Source organism: Macrotis lagotis, chromosome 4 (assembly GCF_037893015.1).
Source record: "Macrotis lagotis isolate mMagLag1 chromosome 4, bilby.v1.9.chrom.fasta, whole genome shotgun sequence".
In the NCBI taxonomy this organism is placed as follows: Eukaryota; Metazoa; Chordata; class Mammalia; order Peramelemorphia; family Peramelidae; genus Macrotis; species Macrotis lagotis.
In genome coordinates this window covers 95653168-95677382 of record NC_133661.1, presented here as the reverse complement: position 1 = coordinate 95677382, position 24215 = coordinate 95653168, and the positions used below count along the sequence as shown (strand labels likewise).

Genomic DNA, 24215 nt, shown 5'->3' with positions numbered 1-24215 from the left:
GATAAAACTTAGGATTATAGCAATATAACAGATGAAGCAGCATAAATTTTCAGAAAATAAATAATAAAAGTAAATGCTGATATTACTTAAACATTATTCACCTCATTTATCTTAACTGAAATTAGCAATGACAGAACAAACATACCTGCTACATTCTATTAGGGTAACTTTAAGGCGGCCTTCTGTAAGTCCATATTGTTGGATATATAAAAGTTCACTCTCATCCTCTGTGGTTTTCGGATATTGAAATGTGAAAAATGGCTTGAGTCTGACGAAAAATTCAAAGAAAAAAAGCATAAGTTTCTGGCTTACAAAAGAAACTTTGAGGATATCACAAATATGCTAACATACCAAAATATACCATAAACAATGAATTAACACTCTCTCTCTCTCTCTCTCTCTCTCTCTCTCTCTCTCCCTCCCTCCCTCCCTCCTCCCTCTCCCTCTCACACACACACACACACACACACACACACACACGTGCTTCAAATGGCAGAGAATCTAAGCATATAAAGAAAAAGCTAAGTGAACTTCAGAAAGATATAGACTGTAAAACTATAATAGGAGTGTAAGTGCTGGTACTAGTATTCATCATTTGGTATTAGTTAAGAAATTACAAAGGTAGATGAGAAAAACATACTAAATATACAAAAGTTCATAAGAAAATCAACACAATAGCCTAGTAATTGAGGTTTGATAAATCCAAAAACCTCAAGTTACTGAGATAAGAACTCATTATTCAACAAAACTTCTGGAAACACTTGAAAATAATCTGGCATAAACTAGGCATAGGCCTAATTTTTGAGAGAGAGAACCCACAGAGAGACCCAGTGAAGCAGTTGTCCTACTCAAGGTAACCTGGAAAAGAGCAGAAAGGCTCTGCTCCCCAGGGTTGGAGGAGTGGACTGCCAGAGGGAAAGAACTACAGCCTCTCGGAGGCAGTCCCAGGGCACTGGGGGGCTGCGGCTCACAGCAGTGGGGGAGTTTACTGACCTACGCCCCAGGGAGCACCGAGCACAAATTGGGGGAACAGTAGGGAGACCTCTGCCAGAGTGAGGAGAAGAAGCCCAGCCCTCAGGGCACACAGGGAGCAGTATAGCCACCAAAAAGCCCAGATCCAGGAAACAGAAGCAGGTGGAGCCAGTAAGCAGGAGCCCCCAAGGGCATGAGCCCACTGAACCTAGGGAGGGGAGTGAGGAGAGACTGCAGAACTCTGTCCTCTGCCCCTGGAACAGGACTCTGGGGCTCTGACCACATTCAGATCCTGATCGCAGTCTAGCCCCCCCCCATAGAACAGCAATGGCCCCCCCACCTCACCCCCTTGGCAGAGGGGGGCATATGTAGTCATTCACAGACCAGGAGGGAGGACAGAGCCTCTCACACTGAGACCCTTGTGGGAGTGTCCCAAAAGCTCAGGAAGCACCCTAAAACAGGCTAAGCCTGGGAAAATGAGCAGAGAAACAAGAAGAACAGCATTGAGAAATATTTTGCATATGATCCCAAAAAGGATCAAAACACTCAAGTCTGAAGATGAGGAAGCACAAGCTCCTGCATCTAAAGACTCCAAGAAAAACAGAAATTGGGCTCAGGCTATGAAAGAGCTCAAAAAAGACTTTGAAAATCAAATGAGGGCGTTAGAAGAAAAACTTGGTAAAGAAATGAGATGCAGGAAAAACATGAAAATGAAGTCAGCAACTTAGTCAAGGAAATCCAAAAAAATGCTGAAGAAAATAGCATGCTAAAAACCAGCATAGGTCAAATGGATGAAACAGTTCAAAAACTTATTGAGGAGAAGAATGCTTTCAAAAGCAGAACTGGCCAGATGGAAAAAGAGACAACAAAGCTCTCTGAGGAAAACAAATCCTTCAGACAAAGAATAGAACTCAGGGAGATTAATGAATTTACAAGAAATCAAGACTCAATACTTCAAAACCAAAAGAATGAAAAATTAGAAGAAAATGTGAACATCTCATTGAAAAAACAACATGGAAAACAGATTTAGGAAAGATAATTTAAAAATTATTGGAATACCTGAAAGTCATGACCAGGAAAAGAGCCTTGACATCATTTTCAAAGAATTATTACAGGAAAATTGCCCTGATATCCTAGAAGCAGAGGGCAAAATAGAAATGGAGAGAATCCACTGATTCCCCTGAAAAAGAGATCTCAAAAAACCAATCCCCAGGAATATTACAGCCAAGTTCCAGAACTCCCAAGTCAAAGAGAAAATATTACAAGTAGCCAGAAGGACACAATTCAAATACTGTGGAGCTGCAATCAGAATCTCACAGGACTTAGCAGCAACTATAATAAAAGCTCATAGGGCTTGGAATATAATATACTGGAAGTCTTTTTTGGGGGAGGGGCTATTTTGTTTACTCTTAAACAAGAATATTTTATTAATATATAAAAAACATTGTATGAAAGGAGAATCAATATTAAATTAAAAAATAAATAAAAGATGGAGTCAATGGGTGAAATAGGAATGTGTTGGGAGAAAGGGAAAGAAGAGGTAGAATGGGCCAAGATATTTCACATAAAAGAGTCAAGGAAAAGCTTTTGCAGTGGAGTGAGAAGGAAGAAGGATGAAGGGTAATGGGTGAGACTTCATTCTCATCAGAAACAGCTGAGAGAGGAAACAACATACACACAATAGAGTATAAAAATCTGTCTTATTCTAAAGGAAAAAAAAAGAGGAAAGGGATGGGACAAAGGGGACAGGGGAAGGGAGGGGGGGTGTAGTTGATAAAGGAGAGGGAAAATCATGGGAGAGGAGAGTCAGATATAACACACTTCTTTGGGGTTTTTTTGGAAGGTGGTAGGATTGAGTTTTGGGCTCAGGTCCTCCTGGCCCCAGGGCTGATGCTGTATGCTTCCCTAAAACACACTTTCGAGGAGGAACAAAGTGAAAGGGGAGAGAGAGAATAAAGTAAATGGGACTAGGGAAGAATGGATGGAGGAAAATACAATCCGCAATAGCAACTGTGGGGAAAAAAATATGGAAGCAACTTCTCTGATTGACTTATAAAGAATGCGATCCATCCCAGAGATAGAGTTGATGATATCTGAACATAAACTGAAGTACAATTTTTTTCTCTCTCTCATTTCTTTTTCTTCCCCCCCCCCCTTTTTGCAAGGCAATGGGATTAATGACTTGCCCAAGATCACACAACTAGGTAATTACTAAAGTGTCTAAGACTGGATTTGAATGCAGGGCCTCCTAACTCCAGGGCTAGTGCTCTATTCATTGTGCCAACTAGCTGCCCCCTCTTCACTTTATTTTTCATGAGGTTTTTCTGTTTTTATGGGAGGAGAGGGGATTTATATTTACTTCTTATATCATCAAGACTATTTTAAATAATGTGAAAATAAACAACAAAAAAGAAAAACTAAAATGCTAAAAAAAAGCTACGAACATGAAAGAAAAAGATCTAAAAGGAAGGTCAGCTTGTTAACTTGGATTTCCAGCGGGGTAGAAGGATAGAAGAAGTCAGAGCATTTCAGGGATATGGGGAGTATAGAGGCTGAGGTGGGTATGAATGAAAAAACAGGGGAAGGAATTTTGGGTTAAACTATCTTTGATTTCCCCAACTCCTAGAGAAAGAAAAGATCTGCTAACTAGAGAATCTGTTTTTTTTAAGAAAGATTTTATTTATTTTGAGTTTTACAATTTTTTCCCCTATTCTTGGTCCCCCCCCCAATACAGAAGGCAGTCTGTTAGTCTTTACATTGTTTCCATGGTATACATTGATCTAAGTTGAATGTGATGAGAGAAATCATATCCTTAAGGAAGAAACATAAAGTATAAGAGACAGCAAAATTACATAATAACATAACAGCCCCCCCCCCCAATTGAAGTCTTTGTTCAAACTCCACAATTCTTTCTCTGGATACAGATGGTATTCTCCATGACAGATATCCCAAAATTGGCCCTGATTGTTGCACTGATGGAATGAGCAAGTCCATCAAGGTTGACAGCAGCCCCATGTCTCTGTTAAGAGTGTACAATGTTTTTCTGGTTCTGCTCATTTCACTCAATATCAGTTCATGCAAATCCTTCCAGGCTTCCCTGAATTCCCATCCTCCTGTTTTCTAATAAAACAAGTGTTCCATACCATACATACACCACAGTTTGCTAAGCCACTCCCCAATTGAATGACATTCACTTAATTTCCAATTCTTTGCCACCACAAACACAGCTGCTATGAATATTTTTTTTTTTAGGTTTTTGCAAGGCAAATAGGGTTAAGTGGTTTGCCCAAGGCCACACAGCAGGGTAATTATTAAGTGTGATTTGAACCCAGGTACTCCTGACTCCAGGGCCGGTGCTCTATGCACTGTGCCACCTAGCTGACCCTTGTATGCACATTTTTGTTGGCCTTTGGGAGTAATTCCAAATAGCTCTCCAGAAAAGTTGGATGCATTCATGGTTCCACCAACACTGTATTAGTGTCCCAGATTTCCCACATCCCTTCCAACATTGATCATTTTCCTTTCTGGTCATTTTTGGTCAGTCTAACTACAGAATTCTTACAAAAGTAGTTTGCTATAGTGAAAAGAACATTTTAGTAGTACTTTGATTCTGTTTGGGAGGTGAAAGTAGGGATGATAAAGTAGGTACTGCCCTCTTTTCAAAATGAAATAAAAATCAACATGACTAATCTGGAAACACATTTAATATGCTCATGCTTTGTATAACCTATCTTGGATGGCTAGCTATCTTGGAGATGGGGAAGGGAAAGGAAAGAGGAAGCAAAATTAGGAACTCAAAATTTTACAAAAGTGAATACTAAAAACTGTTTTCACATGTAATTGGAAAAATATTAAGATTTTAAAAAAACTAGTACTTATTAGCCCCTAGTTCCAAATCTCCCAATAACTAGCCATAAGATACTAAAAATGTATTTTTCATTAATATAATTATCATCAATATTATTATTATAAATAAAATTGAAATAACCAACTAACTTTTACATAGCCCTTTAAGGTTTGTACATCATTTCACATATATGTCCTCATTTGATTTTACTTTAATTTCCTTGCCTATCTACCCTCCCCTAGATTTGTTCTGAGAAAGAACCAAGAGTAAGGGAAAAGGCCCTACCCTAGAACTGAAGTCCTACCTTAGATACTCACTAAATGTGTGACCACTGGCAAGTCAAATCAAATCTTTCAAGGGTTTTGCAAAATGAGTACACCTCCTTTCAAGGGTTATTAACAAGAAAAGCAGGTCTTCTTATACACACACACACACACACACACACACACACACACACACACACACACGTATATGTATATAATTTTCAAGTGCTTTGTAAGCAATCAAGTATTACCCAAATGCTATTTGGTATCAATCTTGACTCCCCTAGCAAATGTCACTGCGATCTTTTCAATATAAGATAGGCACACTTAAAAGTTATCGATTACCATTTTAATATCAAGATGGTGGATGAAATGAAGCTACATATCTTGATCATTTTTAGCAGAGTACTAAATTTCAGAGTAATCAGCTATTTCAAAACTCTATGCAAAATTCCTAGACAATTATGAAAAACCAGATCTGAATCACAATGAATAAAGCATAACTCAAAACAAACTTTTTCTTTTCATAATATACTATTCAGACATCATTTACTAAGTAATCCTATAGATGAGAATGGGTGGGATAATCCTTCTGATCATCTCTGTAGGTGGAACTTGAAACTGAAGACATATTTCATAATTACTTGCAATAAATTTAAAGTTTTAATCTCACTGCAAAAAAAGTAAAAGAAAAATCTTTGTGATAATTACCTGAAAGCATTTTATTTTACTTCCAACTTTATAAGACTCATATTTTATGTGTAGTTTTTAAAAATATTTTCTAGAATCACAGTACTTGAATGCTGAAAGGATAACTGAAGGTTTGAATGATGGGATTTTAAAGATAAGGAAACTGAAGCTGAAAGGAAATAAATAGACCAAGAACATAAAGCTACTGCAAAGATAGAGCTAGGACCATGTTCTCTAATATCTTCTACACTACAACATACTAGCATCCTATTACCATCTGTTGAAAAGGGAAGATCAGACAGAATGAAGGAAATCTGTTCATGATGCAATGAAGTAGAGGTTCTTTATTTTTTTGTGTCCCAGGCACATCTGAAAGACAAGTGATACCTTCAGACCCTTTCTAAGAATGCTTCAAAATTCATAAAATACCTATGATTATTAAAAAAAAAAACTAAGTTGAAATAAAGATTTGTTTTGTTTTGTTTTCCCCCCCAACCAGGTTTTAATACCTCATGAAATCTATCTATCTATCTATTCGCTCCAGGTAAAGAACTCTTCAATTAAAGGCTTTGTGGCAAATATGGAAAGAGAATCTAATATTACCAGCTGAAATGATTACAGAGGATAGAAGATAATGTGGTACAATGAAAAAAACTGAGGTTCTAGAGTTTAAGTTCAAATGTTACCTGTGGGATTTGTTTACTTACTTGAAGAAGTTTAATTTAATACTGGGCAAGTAAATCACAATCTTCCTGAATCTCAGTTTCTTCATTTGCAAAATTAGGGACTTAGATTAGGAAGTCTCTTTTCTTTTATACCTAATGTCCTACAGAAACTCTGAGGTACACTTCATTTTAGTGAAATCTGACCTACTTGCAGTTTTTATATTTAAAATATTTAAGGAGAAGACATGCTCTGAGAAACATTAGAGAAGGAGGAGTTGATGAAATTAATCAGTTTCAAATTTTTTGAAATTTGAAAATTTGAAAACAAGTGCACAGCTTGAAATATCCTAATAGGACACTTGCAGGATTACTAATAACTAAAAGAAATGACAAAATAATGGACCACATACAGATAGGTCAAATCTAGTGACAGATTACAGACAATATGAAACAAAAATATAAATGGAGTTAAAAAAGACCAAGAGATGAAATCATGAAACTGATTAAGACTTTGAAAGTACAAATATAATTAATTATAAAACTAAGTAGGCTGAGATAGTAATCACAATGTTCCAAAAATTCTAAACGAGAGTAAATTTTACACCATGCTATAATAATAGCACATTGTATGAACATGTGTTTTGTTAAATCCCTGTATCAATAATTTGTAGCCTTCTCCCTATTTTGTCAGGATTAATCAAATTTAATAACTGACTTTAAAAGAATATGGCATGGGGGCGGCTAGGTGGCGCAGTGGATAGAGTACTGGCCCTGGAGTCAGGAGGACCTGAGTTCAAATTCGACCTCAGACACTTAATAATTACCTAGCTGTGTGGTCTTGGGCAAGCCACTTAACCCCATCTGCTTGCAAAACCCTTAAAAAAAAAAAAAGAAAAAGAATATGGCATGCGTATTCTCAATTCTTTAACATAGTTACTGACATGCAGTAGGTGTTTAATAAATGTCTATTGATAGATTGTTAAAAACCTTATTATATTTGGCAATATTCTTCCTTGTACAATCTTCTAAAATGTTACCAACTTTTCTATAAAATTCTGAGACATAGTTAAGCCCTCTCACATAAGAATAAAGGGAATATTTCCTTGGAGTAAATACTACTTAATAGACTCCATGTTCCATCTCATAGAATCAAGTTTTACAAATACCCTTATTTCCCCCCCAGAAGATAAGAAAGAAAAACTAATGCAGGCATCTCACATATACTTGTCTCTTTCTTCTATGTCCTAGATAGACAAAATTCACAGAAGCAACTGGACTATAATAGTCTCAAAGGTTCCTTCCTACTTTATGTATGAAGATTCTGTGTTTCTAAATTCTTAAACCTCATTTGGAACTTTTTATTTTCACTGACTTTTTATGTTCTTCCTGGTATTCGATTTTTATTTCATTTCTTCTCTCCCCTTTCTCCTTCTCCCAGATGAACCCAATAAATTAAGTTTCTACTGGGGTGTTAGCAGGATGCTGGACAGTAAGTCTCTCCCTGCCTCAAAACAAACAAACAAAAAAACCCTCCTCCAAATACATCTAGAAAATACACATAATCCTGATTAGGGAAATCCCCCCAAAAAAGTCATGAATGATTTTTCCAGTCCAAGTTGGTACAGCCTAGGTAGGGCATTTAGGATTAAGTCTGGTCAGCAGAACTACTGGTTGAGCATTCCAGCCCAGGATTAGGCTATACACCAGAGCAAATCAATACTAGATTTGTTCATTAATACCAGGGCACTACAATGGGAAAAGATGCCAAGTAGAAGCTTTTTCTTTGACTATCCAGTTCCCAGGTACAGATCAGAACAACTGAGGAGAAGGGCACTACTCTCCGTCCACTGCCACCCAGGAACTACCCCTGGACTCTATTACCAAGAGAGAAGCAGATTCAGAATGTAGCAATGGCTACAGCATTCAAACTCCAAGAAATTTCAAAAATACCTAAGAAGACATATAAACTAATATAGAGTAATGTGAACAAAATCAGGAGAGGAATTTATGCAATAACAAAAGGGTAAAGACAAACAACTATGAAAGACTTAGGAACTCTGATCAGCCTAATTAACAACTACAACCTACCTTTTAAAAACTAAAAGATTCCATACACAATGAGACATATATGTGCCCATGGGTGTATATATTTACACATGCATGTATATTGTGTTATACATGGCCATGCGTAAGGGTTTTGTTTGACTTTTGTTTTCAATAGAGAGCATAAGATTTGGGATGAGAGGGAACCGTGGCATATTTTTGCTAATTAAAAGCATTTAATTTAAATTTTTTTTCACATAACAAATTCTTATTTCTAACCAAGTATTGTACTGACCTGACCTTAACAGGGACTGCTGTAAAGTGAACTAAGCAGAGCTAAGCAAACAATATGTTTGACTATCCCAAAGTCTAAAAAAAAAAGCACAACCACAAAACAACTGAAAATGAAAGTTGCAAAATCATCATGAACAAGACTGATACCAAAGTGATATGAGAAAACTGCTCCTCACCACATACATTCCAAGAATTAGTAAAGTAGTTCCAGGATCAGAAATATTGCATATATTTAAGATTTTGTTTCTTAATGTGTTGACTGGTTTTACTAATTTTTTTGTCTTCCTTTTTCCTCCCATTTTCTTTTTGAATAATTCTGTTATTTCTCAAAGAGGGGAAGGATGCAATAGAAAATTTATGCAATACAAAAATAAAAGATATTAATATTATCTGAATACACTAGGTTTTTGTCTTTAATAGACTACATACATCTAGAGATCACTAAAGAATTGCACTTAAAAATTTTCCATCTTAAATAAGATTTTTTAGTGATATAGTCAAAAACCTGTCATTCTGTCAGCATAGGTACTATCTGTATACAGATAGTAACCCATTCGTGCCTTCTCATCCTATGCAATTCCTATTCCTGCTCTTTCTCAAATCTATTATATAGGATCAACCAAGTATGTTAGAGATCTTCTGACTGTTAATGTTCTGTGAATACTGGTGCTACTGGTTATTTTTCTACATTCCTTTGTTTTTCTTACATGCAAGGCTACTCTCCTTTTCTATTTATATAATAATGTCCTTTATGGCATTTGTGATTGTCATCTGTTACAGCTATAGTCTACTGCAAATCTTACCATGTCCCCTGGAACCCATAAATGTGATTCTTCAAATTGTCATGGTGTTCCATTATGTCAACCACAAGGTATCAATAAGAGATTATTAATGTTAAACAGTCAAATTTTGGAGATGGATAAAAGTTGGTTTAGCTGGTTGCTAAGGTTTCTTCCAATTCTGATATGTGTATTAGAGGCAACATTCCAATCCCAGACTCTTTCTCCTTGACACTTGAACCAATGTTTGATTTGGGACTCTAGAATAAGATTAATATTATCAAGAACCCAGATTATCAAGAACCCACAAGGAACTACACGTTTTTCAGAACTCAGCTTTTAACAGTACCAATCCAGTTTTAAAATTTTAATCAATTGGTAGAAATCTGACATACTACATACCTCCCAGATTTCTTAAATAATATTGCACATAACTTCTTAATTATTCATGAATTACTTCCATATGTGTGCATATAAAATAGAAGTTTCATGTAACTTCAAAATAATCATGTCTATAAAAATTAATGTTTAAAATTATTATATATATTTCACTAGGGTGTAAGTAAGCAAATGCTTATTTGTCTTCGAAAACTAGACCACTGAATTATTATCCATTTATTTCTTATTCTTGAGTTCCTGTTTTTCTGTAAGGAATCTGCAATTCACTGCCCTGTCACTGTTTTAATATACCACCAACTACCCTCTTCAGCTTCCTTCTTTCTTGGCCTCTGTTTTTCCTGCTGCTTCTCCTGTTCCTCGGTTTTGCGAAAAGTATTGGCCTTCTGTAGACACAACAAAGGTAACAACAATCTCCTCCTGCCAGGAACTAAGTCAGTCAATCACTAGGAGTTATGTTATGTATGATTTTCAGATAAACTCTACTCACAATCACATTGTGATAAGAAAAAAAAAATCTGACTATTTGTTCTCCTTGCTGCCCTCTAAATCTCCATCTAGGTCAAGAATCATGATTTCTCAGGGTTGATTCTATATGATTATATTATATTATATTATATTATATCATATCATATTATATTATATATATATATATTATATTATACCATACTTTATTTTTTTCTCCTTGCTACCCTCTAAATCTCCATCTAGGTCAAGAATCATGATTTCTCAGGGTTGATTCTATATGATTATATTATATTATATTATATTATAATATATATTATATTATACCATACTTACTTTATTTTTTCTCCTTGCTACCCTCTAAATCTCCATCTAGGTCAAGAATCATGATTTCTCAGGGTTGATTCTATATGATTATATTATATTATATTATATATCATATATATATATTATATTACACCATACTTACTTTAAAAAAACTGTGCCTTTTGAGACAAAAATCAACTTCTGAGTACAAAGAAATAATAATATCAATGATAGTAATATTTAGGGAAAGTATCTTTCTTCTAACTGCTAGATGGCTTTACAGACCGATTTGGAGTCAAAGAAAGACTTGCTAAACAATATGACCCTTGGTAAGTCATTTAACCTCTTTGCCTCGGATTTCTTCATCTGTATAATGGGGTAATAACAGTTATAGAGTACTTATTTTTGTAATTCAAACTTAATGTAAGGATCAAATTAAAATGTATGTGAAGCATTTTGCAAATCTTAAAGTGCCCTCTAAATTCCAAAGATGGGGGGGGGGGGAAGACTTCTAAATACTCCTGCAGAGTTAGTAAAATTTAAGTCTACTTTTTCTCCCTCTCTGTCCATAAATTTAACCTCTGTTGTAATCTAAATTAGATCTCATTGGGTCGTGGCAGCTAAATGGCATAGTAGGGGGCAGCTAGGTGGCTGTGCACATATCAAAGCACTGACTAGAGAGCATAAGACCTTGGAGGAATAAAGGTCCCAATGGGGTTTCCCCCCCCAAAAAACAATTCCAAAGCCTTGGAAGTGCTATAAATTAGTCATGGATTGAGAAAATAAGTAAACAACAGAAAAAGAAGGATTTGACCATAGAGAATTACTTCAGTCCTATGGAAGATCAAAACACATACTCAGATGATGACAAAATCCAAAATCGAAGCTTCTGTATCCAAAAGCTCCAAGAGAAAGAGAAAATGGGCTCAGACTGTGGGTGAGCCCAAAAAAGACTTTGAAAAGCAATTAAGGGAGGTGGAGGAAAAACTGGGAGGAGAAATGAGATGCAGAAAAATCATGAAAACCAAATCAACAGTTTGGTGAAAGATATACAAAAAATACTGAAGAAAATAATATGTTAAAAACCAGGTTAGGCCTAATGGAAAAAAGCAAAACAAAAGGCAAATGAGGAGAAGAATGCCTTAAAAAACAGAATTGGCCAGCTGGAAAAGGAGACAAAAAAGCTCTCTGAAGAAAATAACTCCTTCAAATGCAAAATGGAACTAAAGGAAGCTGATGACTTTGCAAGAAATCAGGAAGAAATAAAACTCTTCCAAAAAAGCCAAAAATTAGAAGAAAATGTGAAATATCTCATTGGAAAAACAACCAACCTTGAAAATAAAACCAGAAGAAGTAATTTGAAAATTATTAGAGTATCTAAAAGTCACGACTAGCCGAAAAGCCTAGACTTCATTTATCAAGAAATAATACAGCAAAATTGCCCTGAGATCCTAGAAGCTGAGGGTAAAATAGAAATTGAGAGAATTCATCGGTCACTCCCGAAAGAGATCCCAAAAGAAAAACTTCCAGGAATATTATAGCCAAATTCCAAAACTCCCAAATCAAACAGAAAATTCTAAAAGCTGCCAGAAACAGACAACTCAACTACCGAGGCTCTGTAGTCAGGATTACACAGGATCTGGCAGCATCAAATTAAGGGTTCGTAGGAATTGGAATATGATATTCCAAAAGGCAAAAGATCTTGGTTTACAACTGAGAATCAACTACCCAGCAAAACTGAACATCCTCTTTCAGGGGGGGAAAAGATGGATTTTCAAAGAAACAGGAGACTTTCAGACTTTCCTATTGAAACAACCAGAGCTGAACAGAAAGTTTCATCTCCAAGTACAGGATGCTAGCGAACCACAGAGGGAGTGGAAGAAAAAGACTAACTAACATGAATGATGTTGAACTGTTTGTATTCCTGCATAGGAAGATAACTCATATGAACTTTCTCATTTATAAGAGCTGTTAGAAGGAGCATATATAGACAGGACATAGGAAGGAGCAGAATATAATGGTATGATGTGGTAAAGGGATGGAGTCAATGGGCGATGGGAGAAAGTACTTCGAGGAAGGAAAAGGAGATGAAGAAGAAGCTGAGAGATTTCACATAAGAGCCAAAAAAAAAAAAGCTTTTTCAATGGAGGGGAGGGAGGAAGGCAAGGGGGAATGAGTGAGCCTTCATTCTCATTGGCAATGGCTCAGGGAGGAAATGACATGCACACTTAATAGGGCGAGGAAATCTGTCTTGCCCTGGAGAAGGATGGGAGGAAAGGAATGGGATGAGGAGAAATGGGGGGAGGGAAGGGGGGAATAGGTGACAGAAGAGAGGGAAGATCGAGGGAGAGGGTACTCAGATGCAATACACTTTTGGAAAAGGCCAGGATGAAAGGAGAGAAAGAATAAATGAGAGAAGGGAGAAACAGAGTGGAGGTACAGCTAGTAATAGCAACTGTGGGAAAAACATTGAAGCAACTTCTCTGGTGGACTTATGAGAAAGAAGGCAACTCACCCCAGAGACAGAGCCATTGAAATCTGAACACAGACTAAAGTACATTTTTTTCCTCTCTATTCTTGATGTTTCCCATCTTCTTGGGGGGGGGGGGTGTTTATTCTTATGTTTACTCTTATAACATTAAATTTACATCAATGTATGGCATGGAAACAATGTAGAGACTGTCAGACAGCCTGAGGGGGGAGGGGGGAAAATTTGTAGAATTCAGAGCCTTGCAAAAAATGATGGGTACATATTACTATTGTATATAATTGGAAAACAAATAAAATTTTAAAATCAAAATAAATAAAAAAAAGACACAAGCATACATTTCATTTTAATCTTCATTATTACATTCTCTTAAGTCTAGACGAACGATAAAATGACAAATTAATGTCTGGCTTGTAGTGATTTGCTAACTTCCTGAGGTATAAATGTTCATGTTGAATGTTTAACAATTAGTTCTTGTTGAAATCACTGTGTAAAAAGAAATGGAAACACAAACATATACAAGTGGAAATGGAAAAATTGAACCTTGGAAGGAGCGAATGACAAGGCTACAACAAGGAAATGAAGACTAAAGGCAGGAATGGATCAAAAATGTCCTATCTTTCAATTTAATGGTTCATTATAAACAGACCAGACACTGTTTCCAGAGAACAATTTAAAAGATCACAGTATCCCAAAAGGTAACATAATTAACATGTTAGCTTTAATATATCTCAGATTACTAGTACATTTTCAAAATTAATTTTATTTCTTTCAAACAAAAAAAAATCTATCCAATCTCCCTCTTACTCTAAGTCTCCTCCTATTGAAAAGAAAAGAAAAACAACCCTGATATATAATGTATATACATATATAGGTTTAAGTATGCACAATACCTCTGTACTGAGTCTTTGGCCTGGGGGGGGGGGGTAGCATATTTCATCATGAGTCCTCTGGAATCACACTTGGTCATCAAGATGATCAGAGTTCCTAAAGTTTTCAAAGGTGTTTGCTTTTACCCTACTATCATCACATAAATTGCTCTTCTGATTTAGTTTCCTGTTATTTTTCCTCAGTTCCTATAAGTCTTCCCAGGTTTCTCTGAAACCACTACCTTCATCATATGAATGCATTCACAATACTATTCCATCACATTTACAGTCCATAACTTGTTTAGTCATCCCCTCAAAGTCCCATTCTTTACCAACTTAAAAAGAGCTATAAATATTTTTGAATATCCTTAAGACTTTGCTGATTCCTTCCCCTTGCCTCTTCAATTTACCCTCCCACTAGTTCCTTTTCCCCTTTTCTTTCTAGTTCCCTTTTGAATAAAATGAATTTCTGTACCCAACTTTCTGTATATTTTTCCTTCCTTTCACCAGTTTAGATGAGTGTAAATGACTCTTTTTTTCTACTTCCTGCTCAAGATTTCTCTTTGGGCATCCTAATGGTGCAAGATAATTTTCCCTAATCTTTTCCCTTCCCCACTGGTCAAATGAATTTCTCTTCATCTCTCTTTCCATTCTTAAGATCATAAGGATATAACAGAAACCCTCCCTGGTAGTAGACATGCCTTATCTAAATAGGATTCTTCTCCAAAATCTAAAAATGATTAAGTCTCAGAAGAGATATGTATATCCTTTATCTCTAGTAGAATATAAGCAGTTTATCCTTTTTTGTTTCAATTACCATTGATCATGTTTACTATTTGATTTTTCTCTTAATTCCTATGTTTGAATTTCAAAGTTGCTGTACAGTTCTGGGCAATAAATCAGGAATGCTTGGAAGTCCTCTATATCATTAAATGTTCATTTTCCTCATCTAGTATTATATTCAGTTTTGCTAGATAAGTTATTCTAAGTTATTCTTGGCTGTAAATCTACATACCCTTAGCCTTCTGTAGTTTTGTATTCCCAGCTCTACTCTTTTGTGGAAGAGCAATGATTACTAAATGGTATGTGACCCTGACTATGGCTCTTTGATTCTTGATTTTTTTCCTTCTGAGATGCTTGCAATTTGGATTTGGACTGTTTCTAAGATTTTTTTTCTTTTTTGCAAGGCAATGGGGTTAAATGGCTTGCCCAAGGCCACCAAACAGCTAGGCAATTACTAAGTGTCTCAGGCTAGACCTGAACTCAGGTACTCCTGGACTCCAGGGCCTGTGCTCTATCCATTGCACCACCTAGCTGCCCCTGGGAATTTTTAATTGTGGGTTTTCCCCCAAGGTGAATGGAGAACTCTTTCTAGTTCTAATTTATCTGTGTGGTTTTAAGATTTCCCTGAAATATGATGTTTTTTTTGGGGGGGGGAGGTTGGAGTTGTCAGGGAATGCTGCCTTCACACCACCATCTTGGCTCCCCTTGTGTCTTTTTAGTTAAACATTGACCATCTCACCCCCATTAGGGAAAACTAACTATACATAATATAGCTTCTTTATCTTCTCTGCTATAAATGACAGTTCAAAAGTTTTTTTGACTGTGCCTTTTCTGGTATGGGGAGAAAAATTATTTTATCTGAAAAGACTAGATGACAGGACAGCTAAACAGCACAGTGGATAGAGCAGTGACCCAGGAATCGGGAGGACCTGAGTTCAGTTCTGGTCTCAGACACTTGATGCTTACTGTGTTAGGCAAGTACTTAATCCCATTGCACACAAAAACTAAAAAAATCAAAAACAAAAAAAAAACTAGATGACAGTTCTTCAAAATATTTTATTTTCCTCTTAATTACATGTAAAAACCGTTTTTAGTATTCTTTTAAGTTTTGGTTTCCAAATTATATACCTTCCTCACTTCCATGAGATAGTAAGTAATGTGATATTGGTTATACATTAGCAATTACGTAAAATTTCTGTATTAATTATTTTGTGGAAGAAAGCCTCCCCAAGAGAAAGTGGAAAATGGCATGCTCTGGTCTGTATTAAGATTCAATAGCATTTTTCATCATGAGTTCTTTGAGATTGTCTGGAATCACTGAATTGCTGAGAATAATAGCTAAGTCATTAACAATTCATCATAGAAGTATTACTGTTACTGTATATAGTGTACAACTGGTTATGCTCATTCTGCTTTGCATCAGTTCATGTAAGTCTTTTCCAGGTTTTTCTGAAATCAAACTGCTTATGATTTTTTTTTTAGGTTTTTTTGGTAAGGCAAATGGAGTTAAGTGGCTTGCCCAAGGCCACACAGCTAGTTACTTATTAAGTGTCTGAGACTGCATTTGAACCCAGGTACTCCTGACTCCTGGGCCCGTGCTTTATCCACCGCGCCACCTAGCCGCCCCTGCTTGTGATTTCTTAAAGCACAATAGTATTCTGTCACAATCATATACCATAACTGTTCAGCCATTTCCCAATTGATGGATTTCTATCAGATTCTCATTCTTTACCATCAAAAGAAGAGCTCCTCTAAATATTTTTGTACATGTAGGCCCTTCCCCCTTTTTGATCCCTTTGGGGATACAGACATATAGTGGAGGTTAGGTGGCAGTTTAATGAGAATTTTAAAATGGATAAGTGGACTGACTGGTTAGATTTTTAAGGTATTCTTTGGGATGGGTAAATTAGTCTTTCTTTCAGAGGCCATTATAGTTTCCCGAAATTTGGGAAAGAACGGAGAAGACTAGACTATTTAATTAAGAATCTTTATTTAGGGGTGGCTAGGTGGCGTAGTAGATAAAGCACTGGCCCTGGAGTCAGGAGTACCTGGGTTCGGATCTGGTTTCAGACACTTAATAATTGCCTAGCTGTGTGGCCTTGGGCAAGCCATTTAAACCCTGTTTGCCTTGCATCCCCCCCCCTAAAAAAAGCTTTATTCAGATATATACAGGCCCAATTAAAGGCCCAGTATAACATTGTACACAATATTGTTCGACTTGGTAGACAGAAGTCTGCTGTTTCAGGAGAGGTATGAGTTTGGGTTATGACCATAGTTTTGGCACATATTCTCTGGTTCTTGATCATGAAAAGTGACTGAGAGCTGAAAATTTGAGGAATTAAATTAGACATGTAACAGGTTCAAAAGGGGCGCCTTCATATTGTAGTTGTGACAAATTTATATATATATATATATATATATATATATATATATATATATATATATATATGTGTACACACACACACATTATATATATATATGTATACACACACATATATGTATATGAGAGGTTTGTAGGACACAGAACCAGAGAATTATTTTGTTCTCTGAGCAGCACTTCATCTTATTTGATCCCTTATCTCAATGCATGTAGGGTATCAGGTATCATTAATTCATCTTGAAGTTAGATGATGTTACGCATTTTGTTACAAAGTTCTTGTCTCTTGTGATCCATCTTGTTCAGTCTGTCTATGAAATTACTTAGAGAAGTTATGAGGCATTTGTTTTTATTCATCCAATTCTTACTAGTCTTGCTGTGTTTTGTTTAGACAGCAGCACCAAGTTATGGTCTTCAATAACAGTGACCCAATGAGATCTTTACATTTTTTTTTTTAGGTTTTTGCAAGGCAATGGGGGGGGTAAGTGGCTTGCCCAAGGCCACACAGCTAGGTAATTATTAAGTGTCTGAGGCCAGATTTGAACTCAGGTACTTCTGACTCCAGGACTGGTGCTCTATCCACTATGAAATATGATGTTTAGTGTGGTTTTTTGGGGGGGAGGCAGGATAGGTCCACTGACTTAGGTTTTTTCCCCTCCTCAATCTGTTTTCTAGATTAGTTAATTTTCCTATTATTTACTGCCATTTTCTTCCAATTTTTTAAAGGCTTTTGATTTTGCTTTAATAATTCTTATCTTATGAGATCATTTGCTTCTACTGGGTTCATTCTAATTTTTAAAGATTATTGTTAATTCTTCCATGATTCTTTTTCTTCTTCTATTTTTGTTTTCATCTAGTGCTCTCAATTTCAATGACAAAAATATCTCTTCTTTTCAAAACTCTTATTTCATTTTTTTAAGGAATTCTAGTTGAATTGTAGCCAAATCCTCTTTAATGCTTTGCTTGTAGAAGTTTGGGAATAATTCTCTGCTTCTGGGTTGTTCCCTTTCACCATAACAATGAGATTCTTTTTTGATTACTCCATTTTTTCTAGTCTACTTTCTGACTTTAGACCTCATATTGGGCTGGAAGATCCGGTTGGTCCTTTTGGTACTTTCTCTGGGTATTTGAATATTTACATTGTTCTAGATTTTCAGGGACAACTAAAATCAGGGATCTGCAAGCTTTCAGTGCTCTGAAAGAGGTCTTATCAAAGCAAAGTCTAATGGCTGTACCCTTGGCCTGAGCTCTTTAAGTTCCTGATCTGGGTTTGGATCTGAACAGGAGTAGTTAGATTACTGTTCAGTCACTTGAGATGTTTTTTCTAGTACAGCAAAAGAACGAAGGTTTTCCCTTGTTCTGTTTCCTGCTCTGTTTATTTCTAGATGTGGAAAAACAAGACACACATCTCTTCCAGGGAAATGAGCTCCAAATGAATTCCTTCCCCTTTATAGTTAGATCACTTGGGAGTTTTTAAGCACTCTACCCCCAGAATGCCACTACTGGGTGTGGGTCTTCTCAATCCTAGAATGGTTACCAAGAACTAGGTAATGAAGCTGCAAGTTGGTACCTGTTCCTATACCTTGCACGAGACCCAGCTGCACATCTCCCCCACCCCCTACTCCACTAAAGTATTTTGTATCTAAAACATTCTGACAAGGTCAATCTCCAGTGTCCACCAACCCCTTTGTCTCCCTGGCTTAGGAAAAATGACAAAATGACTCACTGACTTTTTCTTGGACTTTCCCATCAACATTCAATTTATTGTGTTCTCTAGAGTTGTTTGGAGGAGTGGGGGCTTAGAGTGAGCTCATTTAACTTATTACTACTCTTCCACCATAGCCTACAAATGGAGTTAACTACAACAGAATTGTTCTGATCTCATAACAAATCATGAAGAAAATTTTTTAAAATAAATTTATCTGCTCATTGGACTAGATAAATATGGAATCAATAACCACATTATCCTCAACAATAAACACTAGCACTACCTAGCAAACATCCAAACAATTCTGAATGGAAAGGGCAGAAACTTTGAACTTAGCAAATAAACAGAACTTCATTATTTATTAGATAGTGAGTTCTTCCAGGGAATATTCCTGGAAATATCTAAAAGAACAGACCAACAGGGGGGTGGCTAGGCATGAAATCTGTCATTGAAGAAACATTTCATTTTTTATGTATTAAAAAAACAACCATATTTCTAGGATGTCTGTCTGTTTTGTTGCACTAATACTATCTTAAACTCCTTTAGCTTAAAGGGTAGCTAGTAAGGATTAGGAAAACTTTTGCTTCAATGTATTTATAAGTCTGTATGAGCAGGAGCTAATTATGTGGAGGAGTTGCACCTATTCTGGATCTTTTTAGTTTTTTTGCATGGGGTTAGGTGGCTTGCCCAAGGCCACACAGCTAGGTAATTATTAAGTGTCTGAGGCCACATTTGAACTCAGGTTCTAACTCGAGGGCCAGTGCTCTATCCACTGAACCACCTAGTTGCCTCAGATAGATCGTTTTAATTAAAGTATATTCAAGCCCCCTAAGTATTTCAATAGTCCACTCACCTTATCAATTCCATTCTCCTTACAATAAAAAATGAGCATAATTTTCCATGTTAATAGCAAAAACACAAGACATTTTCTCTATCCTTTTTAAATTCTTTTTGTTTTAATGGTTTATTTATTTATTTTCACATTACTACAATAATGTTCTTGTGAAAGTAAACATAAGCCTCCCTTCCACAAAAAAAAAAAGGTACTTCCACAAAAATGAAGTGAGAAAGAAAAAAGTGTACAGTCTATGTTCAGATACCATCAGCTCTCTTTCTCTGGAATGGGTTGCAAAATCCATCAGAGAAGTTGCTGCAGTATTTTTGTCCATCCTATAGTTGATATTATTTAACTGTATCTCCCTCCATTCTATTCCTCTCCAATCCCTATTTATTATATTCCTCTCTTTCTCTCTCCTTTCACCCTGTCCCTCCCTCAAAAGTGTGTTCTGATTGCCTTCTCCCATGATCTTCCCTCTCTTCTATCACCTACCCCCCCTCCACATCTCCCCCCCTTCTCCCAGCCCCTTCCTCTCCTTTTTCCTGTAGGGTAAGATGGATTTCCTCACCCTATTAAGTGTGTATGTTATTTCCTCTCAGTCATTTCTGATGAAAATGAAGGTTCACTCATTCCTCCTCACCTTCCCCCCCTTCAATCCACTGCAAAAGTTTTTTTTTTTACCTTTGCATGAAATATGTTAGTTCTACCTCTTCCGTGCCTTTTTTCCAGTACATTCTTTTTTCACCCATTGACTCCATCTTTATACTATATTAAACCATTATATTCAGCTCCCTTCCTTCCTGTGCCTTGTCTATATAATGCACCTTCTAACTGCTCTTATAAATTGAGAGTGTTCATTTGAGTTATCTTCTTCCCATGCAAGAATATATGCAGTTCAGGATCATTAAATTCCTCATAATTAGTCCTTTCCATTCACTTTTTCTATGCTTCACCCAAGTCCTGTACTAGAAGATCAAACTTTCTATTCAGCTCTGGTCATTTCAACAGGAAAGTTTGAAAGTCCCCTATTTCATTGAATATCTACTGTTGCCCCGAAATAGGATGCTCAGTTTTGCTGGGTAGCTGATTTTCAGTTATAATCCAAAAAAAAAAAAAAAAAAAAGATCTTGGAATATCATATGGCAAGCCCTACGAGCTTTTAAATGTACACCCTGTCAAACCCTGTGAAATCCTGACTGCAGTGCCATAGTAAATCAATTGTTTCTTTCTGGTTATTTGTAATATTTTCTCTTTTACTTGGGAGTTCTGGAATTTAGCTATAATATTCCTGGGAGTTTTGGGGGGGTAGGATCTCTTTCAGAAGGTGATTGGTAGATTTCCTCAATTTCTATTTTACCCTCTATTTCTAGGAGCCCAGGGCAATTTTGTTGGATTATTTCTTGAAAAATGAAATGTAGGCTCTTTTCCTGGTCATGACTTTTAGGTAGCTCAATAATTTTAAAATGATCTCTCCTAGACCTGTTTTCCAGGTCAATTGTTTTTTCAATGAGCTGTTTTTCATTCTTTTAGTTTTGTTTTTATTGTCTCTTGACTGCTCAAAAAATCATCAGCTTCCTTTAGCTCCATTCTACATCTGAAGGAGTTATTTTCTTCAGAGCTTTTTTAATCTCCATTTCCAACTGGTCAGTTCTGTTTTTTAAAACATTCTCCTCCTCACTGACCTTTTGGACTGCTTTTTTCCATTTGATCTAAACTGGGTTTTAGCATGTTGTTTTCTTTGTATTTTTGTATCTCCTTCACCAAGCCACTGACCTGGTTTACATGATTTTCCTGCATTGCTCTCATTTCTCTTCCCAATTTTTCCTCTATCTTTCTTAGTTACTTTTCCAAGTCCTTTTTGAGCTCTTCCATAGCCTGAAACTAATTACTATTTTTCTTGGAGGCTTTGGATACAAAAGCTTTAACTTTGTCATCTTCTGAGTATTTATTTTGATCCTCCATGGGACCAAAGTAATTTTCTATGGTCAGATTCTTTTTTTGTTGTTGTTTGCTCATTTCCTCAATTTATGACCTGATTTTAATATACTTCCAAAGTTTTGGGGGTATTTAGGGGATACCGCCCCCCAGGGACCTTAATTCATCCAATGTCTTATGAGAGGCTCTGACTGCTTTCCTGGCCAGTGCTCTGACTGTGGATAACCATAGGCTCTCCCCTCTTCCCTGGAGCTGTGAGGAGGGTCCCTGCTCCTCTATGATAGTATGGAGGCCCAGAATGGGCCCTAGATCTGAGTTTGGGCAAAGCAGCAGAGTCCTGCCCCAGGGACAACAGGGAAACTTCTGTAATCTCTCCCTACCCCCTTACTGTTTGAGGGTTGAGCACTTTGGAAGCTGCTGCTGGGTGCTCTGTAGGTGCTGGGGCTGGCCTAGTCCTGCACTGGCCTGGGCGCCAAGCTTACTCTGGTGCAACAGAGTTCTCCTATCAAACCTCCAAGCTGTCCCATCCCCAGCAATCCCTGGGAGAAGAGGTATGGAAACTGCTCCTGCTACCACAGACCCAGGCAACCCCAGGGAACCAAGCGTCCCCCCAGGGAACAAGGCACCCCATGGGCTGTTCCTGGAAGGTTGGAGCTGGTTTACTTAGGTATTATAGGGTTATGGATAAGGCTGCATTATGACTCCTTTCAACTCTGGTCCCAATGGAATAGACCTTTCCTACAGATCCTCTAATTTGTCTTGGGTTGAAAAACAGTTTCACTCAAGTCTTTCTGTGGGTTTTTCTCCCCTCTAGAATTTGGTTAGAGTCATAATTTTATAGCATTTTGAGCCTTGGGGGAAGAGCTTCTGGGAATTCCTGCCTCCACAGGCCAGCTTGGCTCTGCCCATCTTTCTATATACCACTTTCACAAAAACTATGGTTAAGCTTTATGAACATTAAGGCATTATGTAAATATTAAGACTTTCATTGTAATCATAGTACCAGTTTCTATTGTTATAAATGTAGGCAATACAGAACATAATAATCTCCAAAGAACTGAATTGGCCATTATACAGAGAGAAATGGAAAAGTAAATTGTGGATTTTAACAGGCTACAACAGACTACAAATGAAGAACTTCAAAGAATAGGAGTAAAAGGTATCCACCAGGAAAATCTCATTTCCTTAGTTTCTTTTTCTGGTTTATCAGCTATATGTAACATGCCCCTTACTTGCAAATGTAACACAAGACCTTGACCTAGAACTACTTTCTCTTCCCTCTTTCTACTCTACTGATAACCTATGTGGGTTCAATTTTCATCTCTATGCACTCAAGTCCCAGATTTACATTCACATTTCTAAATGCTAGTACCTCATCTCCAAGGTCTGTTGGATATAGTAAACTGGATGTCCCATAATCATTTCAAAATCAGCTATCCATCTTTCAAATTTCTCCTTTTCTATAAAAGACACCACAATTTTCCAGTTTGTCCAGCTCTGCCACTATGGCATCATCCTTGACTTCTCACTCCAATTACCAATCTTGTCACTCTTACCTCCACACTAACCATTATCCTAGTTCAAGCCCTTATAACTCCTCTCAACTACTGCAATAGTTAGTTAATTCCTTCCATATGGCAGGGGTTAGGGATTTGGCATCCCTTCAATCTAGAAAATCAGCATTAAAATTATTTGGCCCTCTCTTAATACCAAGAGAATACACTTTACTTATTATAACATTAAGAGATAAAACATATTGATATTATATAACACTCTACATATATTTCATGCATTTCTGAGTTTTGAAACATTTTCTGTATCATCTGCAGTTTCATTACTCACTTTATGTGACACTCAGGGAAAAGTGACCAGAAACTCTGCAACATAAGATAGGAATGGCCTATAGAAAACTAACCTTTTGTTAGCAAGAGGCTTCAGCAGCTCAGAGGTTAAAAGGGAAAAGTTGGAGTCAGGACCCCACTTGTTGACCAAGGGAAAAAATAATCAGCTAGAAGCAGGAGACTCAGGTTATTTCAGCCAATGACTATATTCTAACAGAAGAGTTCTCTGCTATAGATTCACTGCCAGTAGTCTATAAAGCCAATTCATAGAGGAAAAAAAGGGAATTCAACAGCTGTCTCTTCTCCGTACTTCCCCTCTCCCTCACTATTGATAGTGTTTGAAGCCTACCTATCAATTACTAGCTGATACTAAGCTATTTACCACTTGGCTGAAAATGACTCTGATTCTGTTCTTTTCTAATAATAGTGTTCACCCCTCCAATCTCTATGTCTTGAAAGAAAAGACACAGTGTCTTTCTCTCTTTTATAAAGTTGAAAATAGAACTTACATTAAACTTACATTGAGTACCACACTAGGATATTACAAATTGGGGCAAATATCATAAAACAGGACTAGGAAAAGTAACATGAAGATGACCCTAAAATGAACTTAAGACCAACTTAGGCGAGGGTGCTTGATGGGAACACAGAAAGGT

At 36.7% G+C, this 24215-nt stretch overlaps 1 protein-coding gene across 1 annotated transcript in view; it reads right to left on the bottom strand.

The window, feature by feature from the left end:
• PDZD8 (PDZ domain containing 8) overlaps positions 1–24215 on the bottom strand; it is a 117388-nt gene that overhangs the window by 76767 nt on the left and 16406 nt on the right. Inside the window, exon 2 of the mRNA XM_074233561.1 lies at positions 146–268. Within this exon, the coding sequence (XP_074089662.1) occupies positions 146–268 (123 nt within the window). The remainder of the gene's footprint in view (positions 1–145; positions 269–24215) is intronic.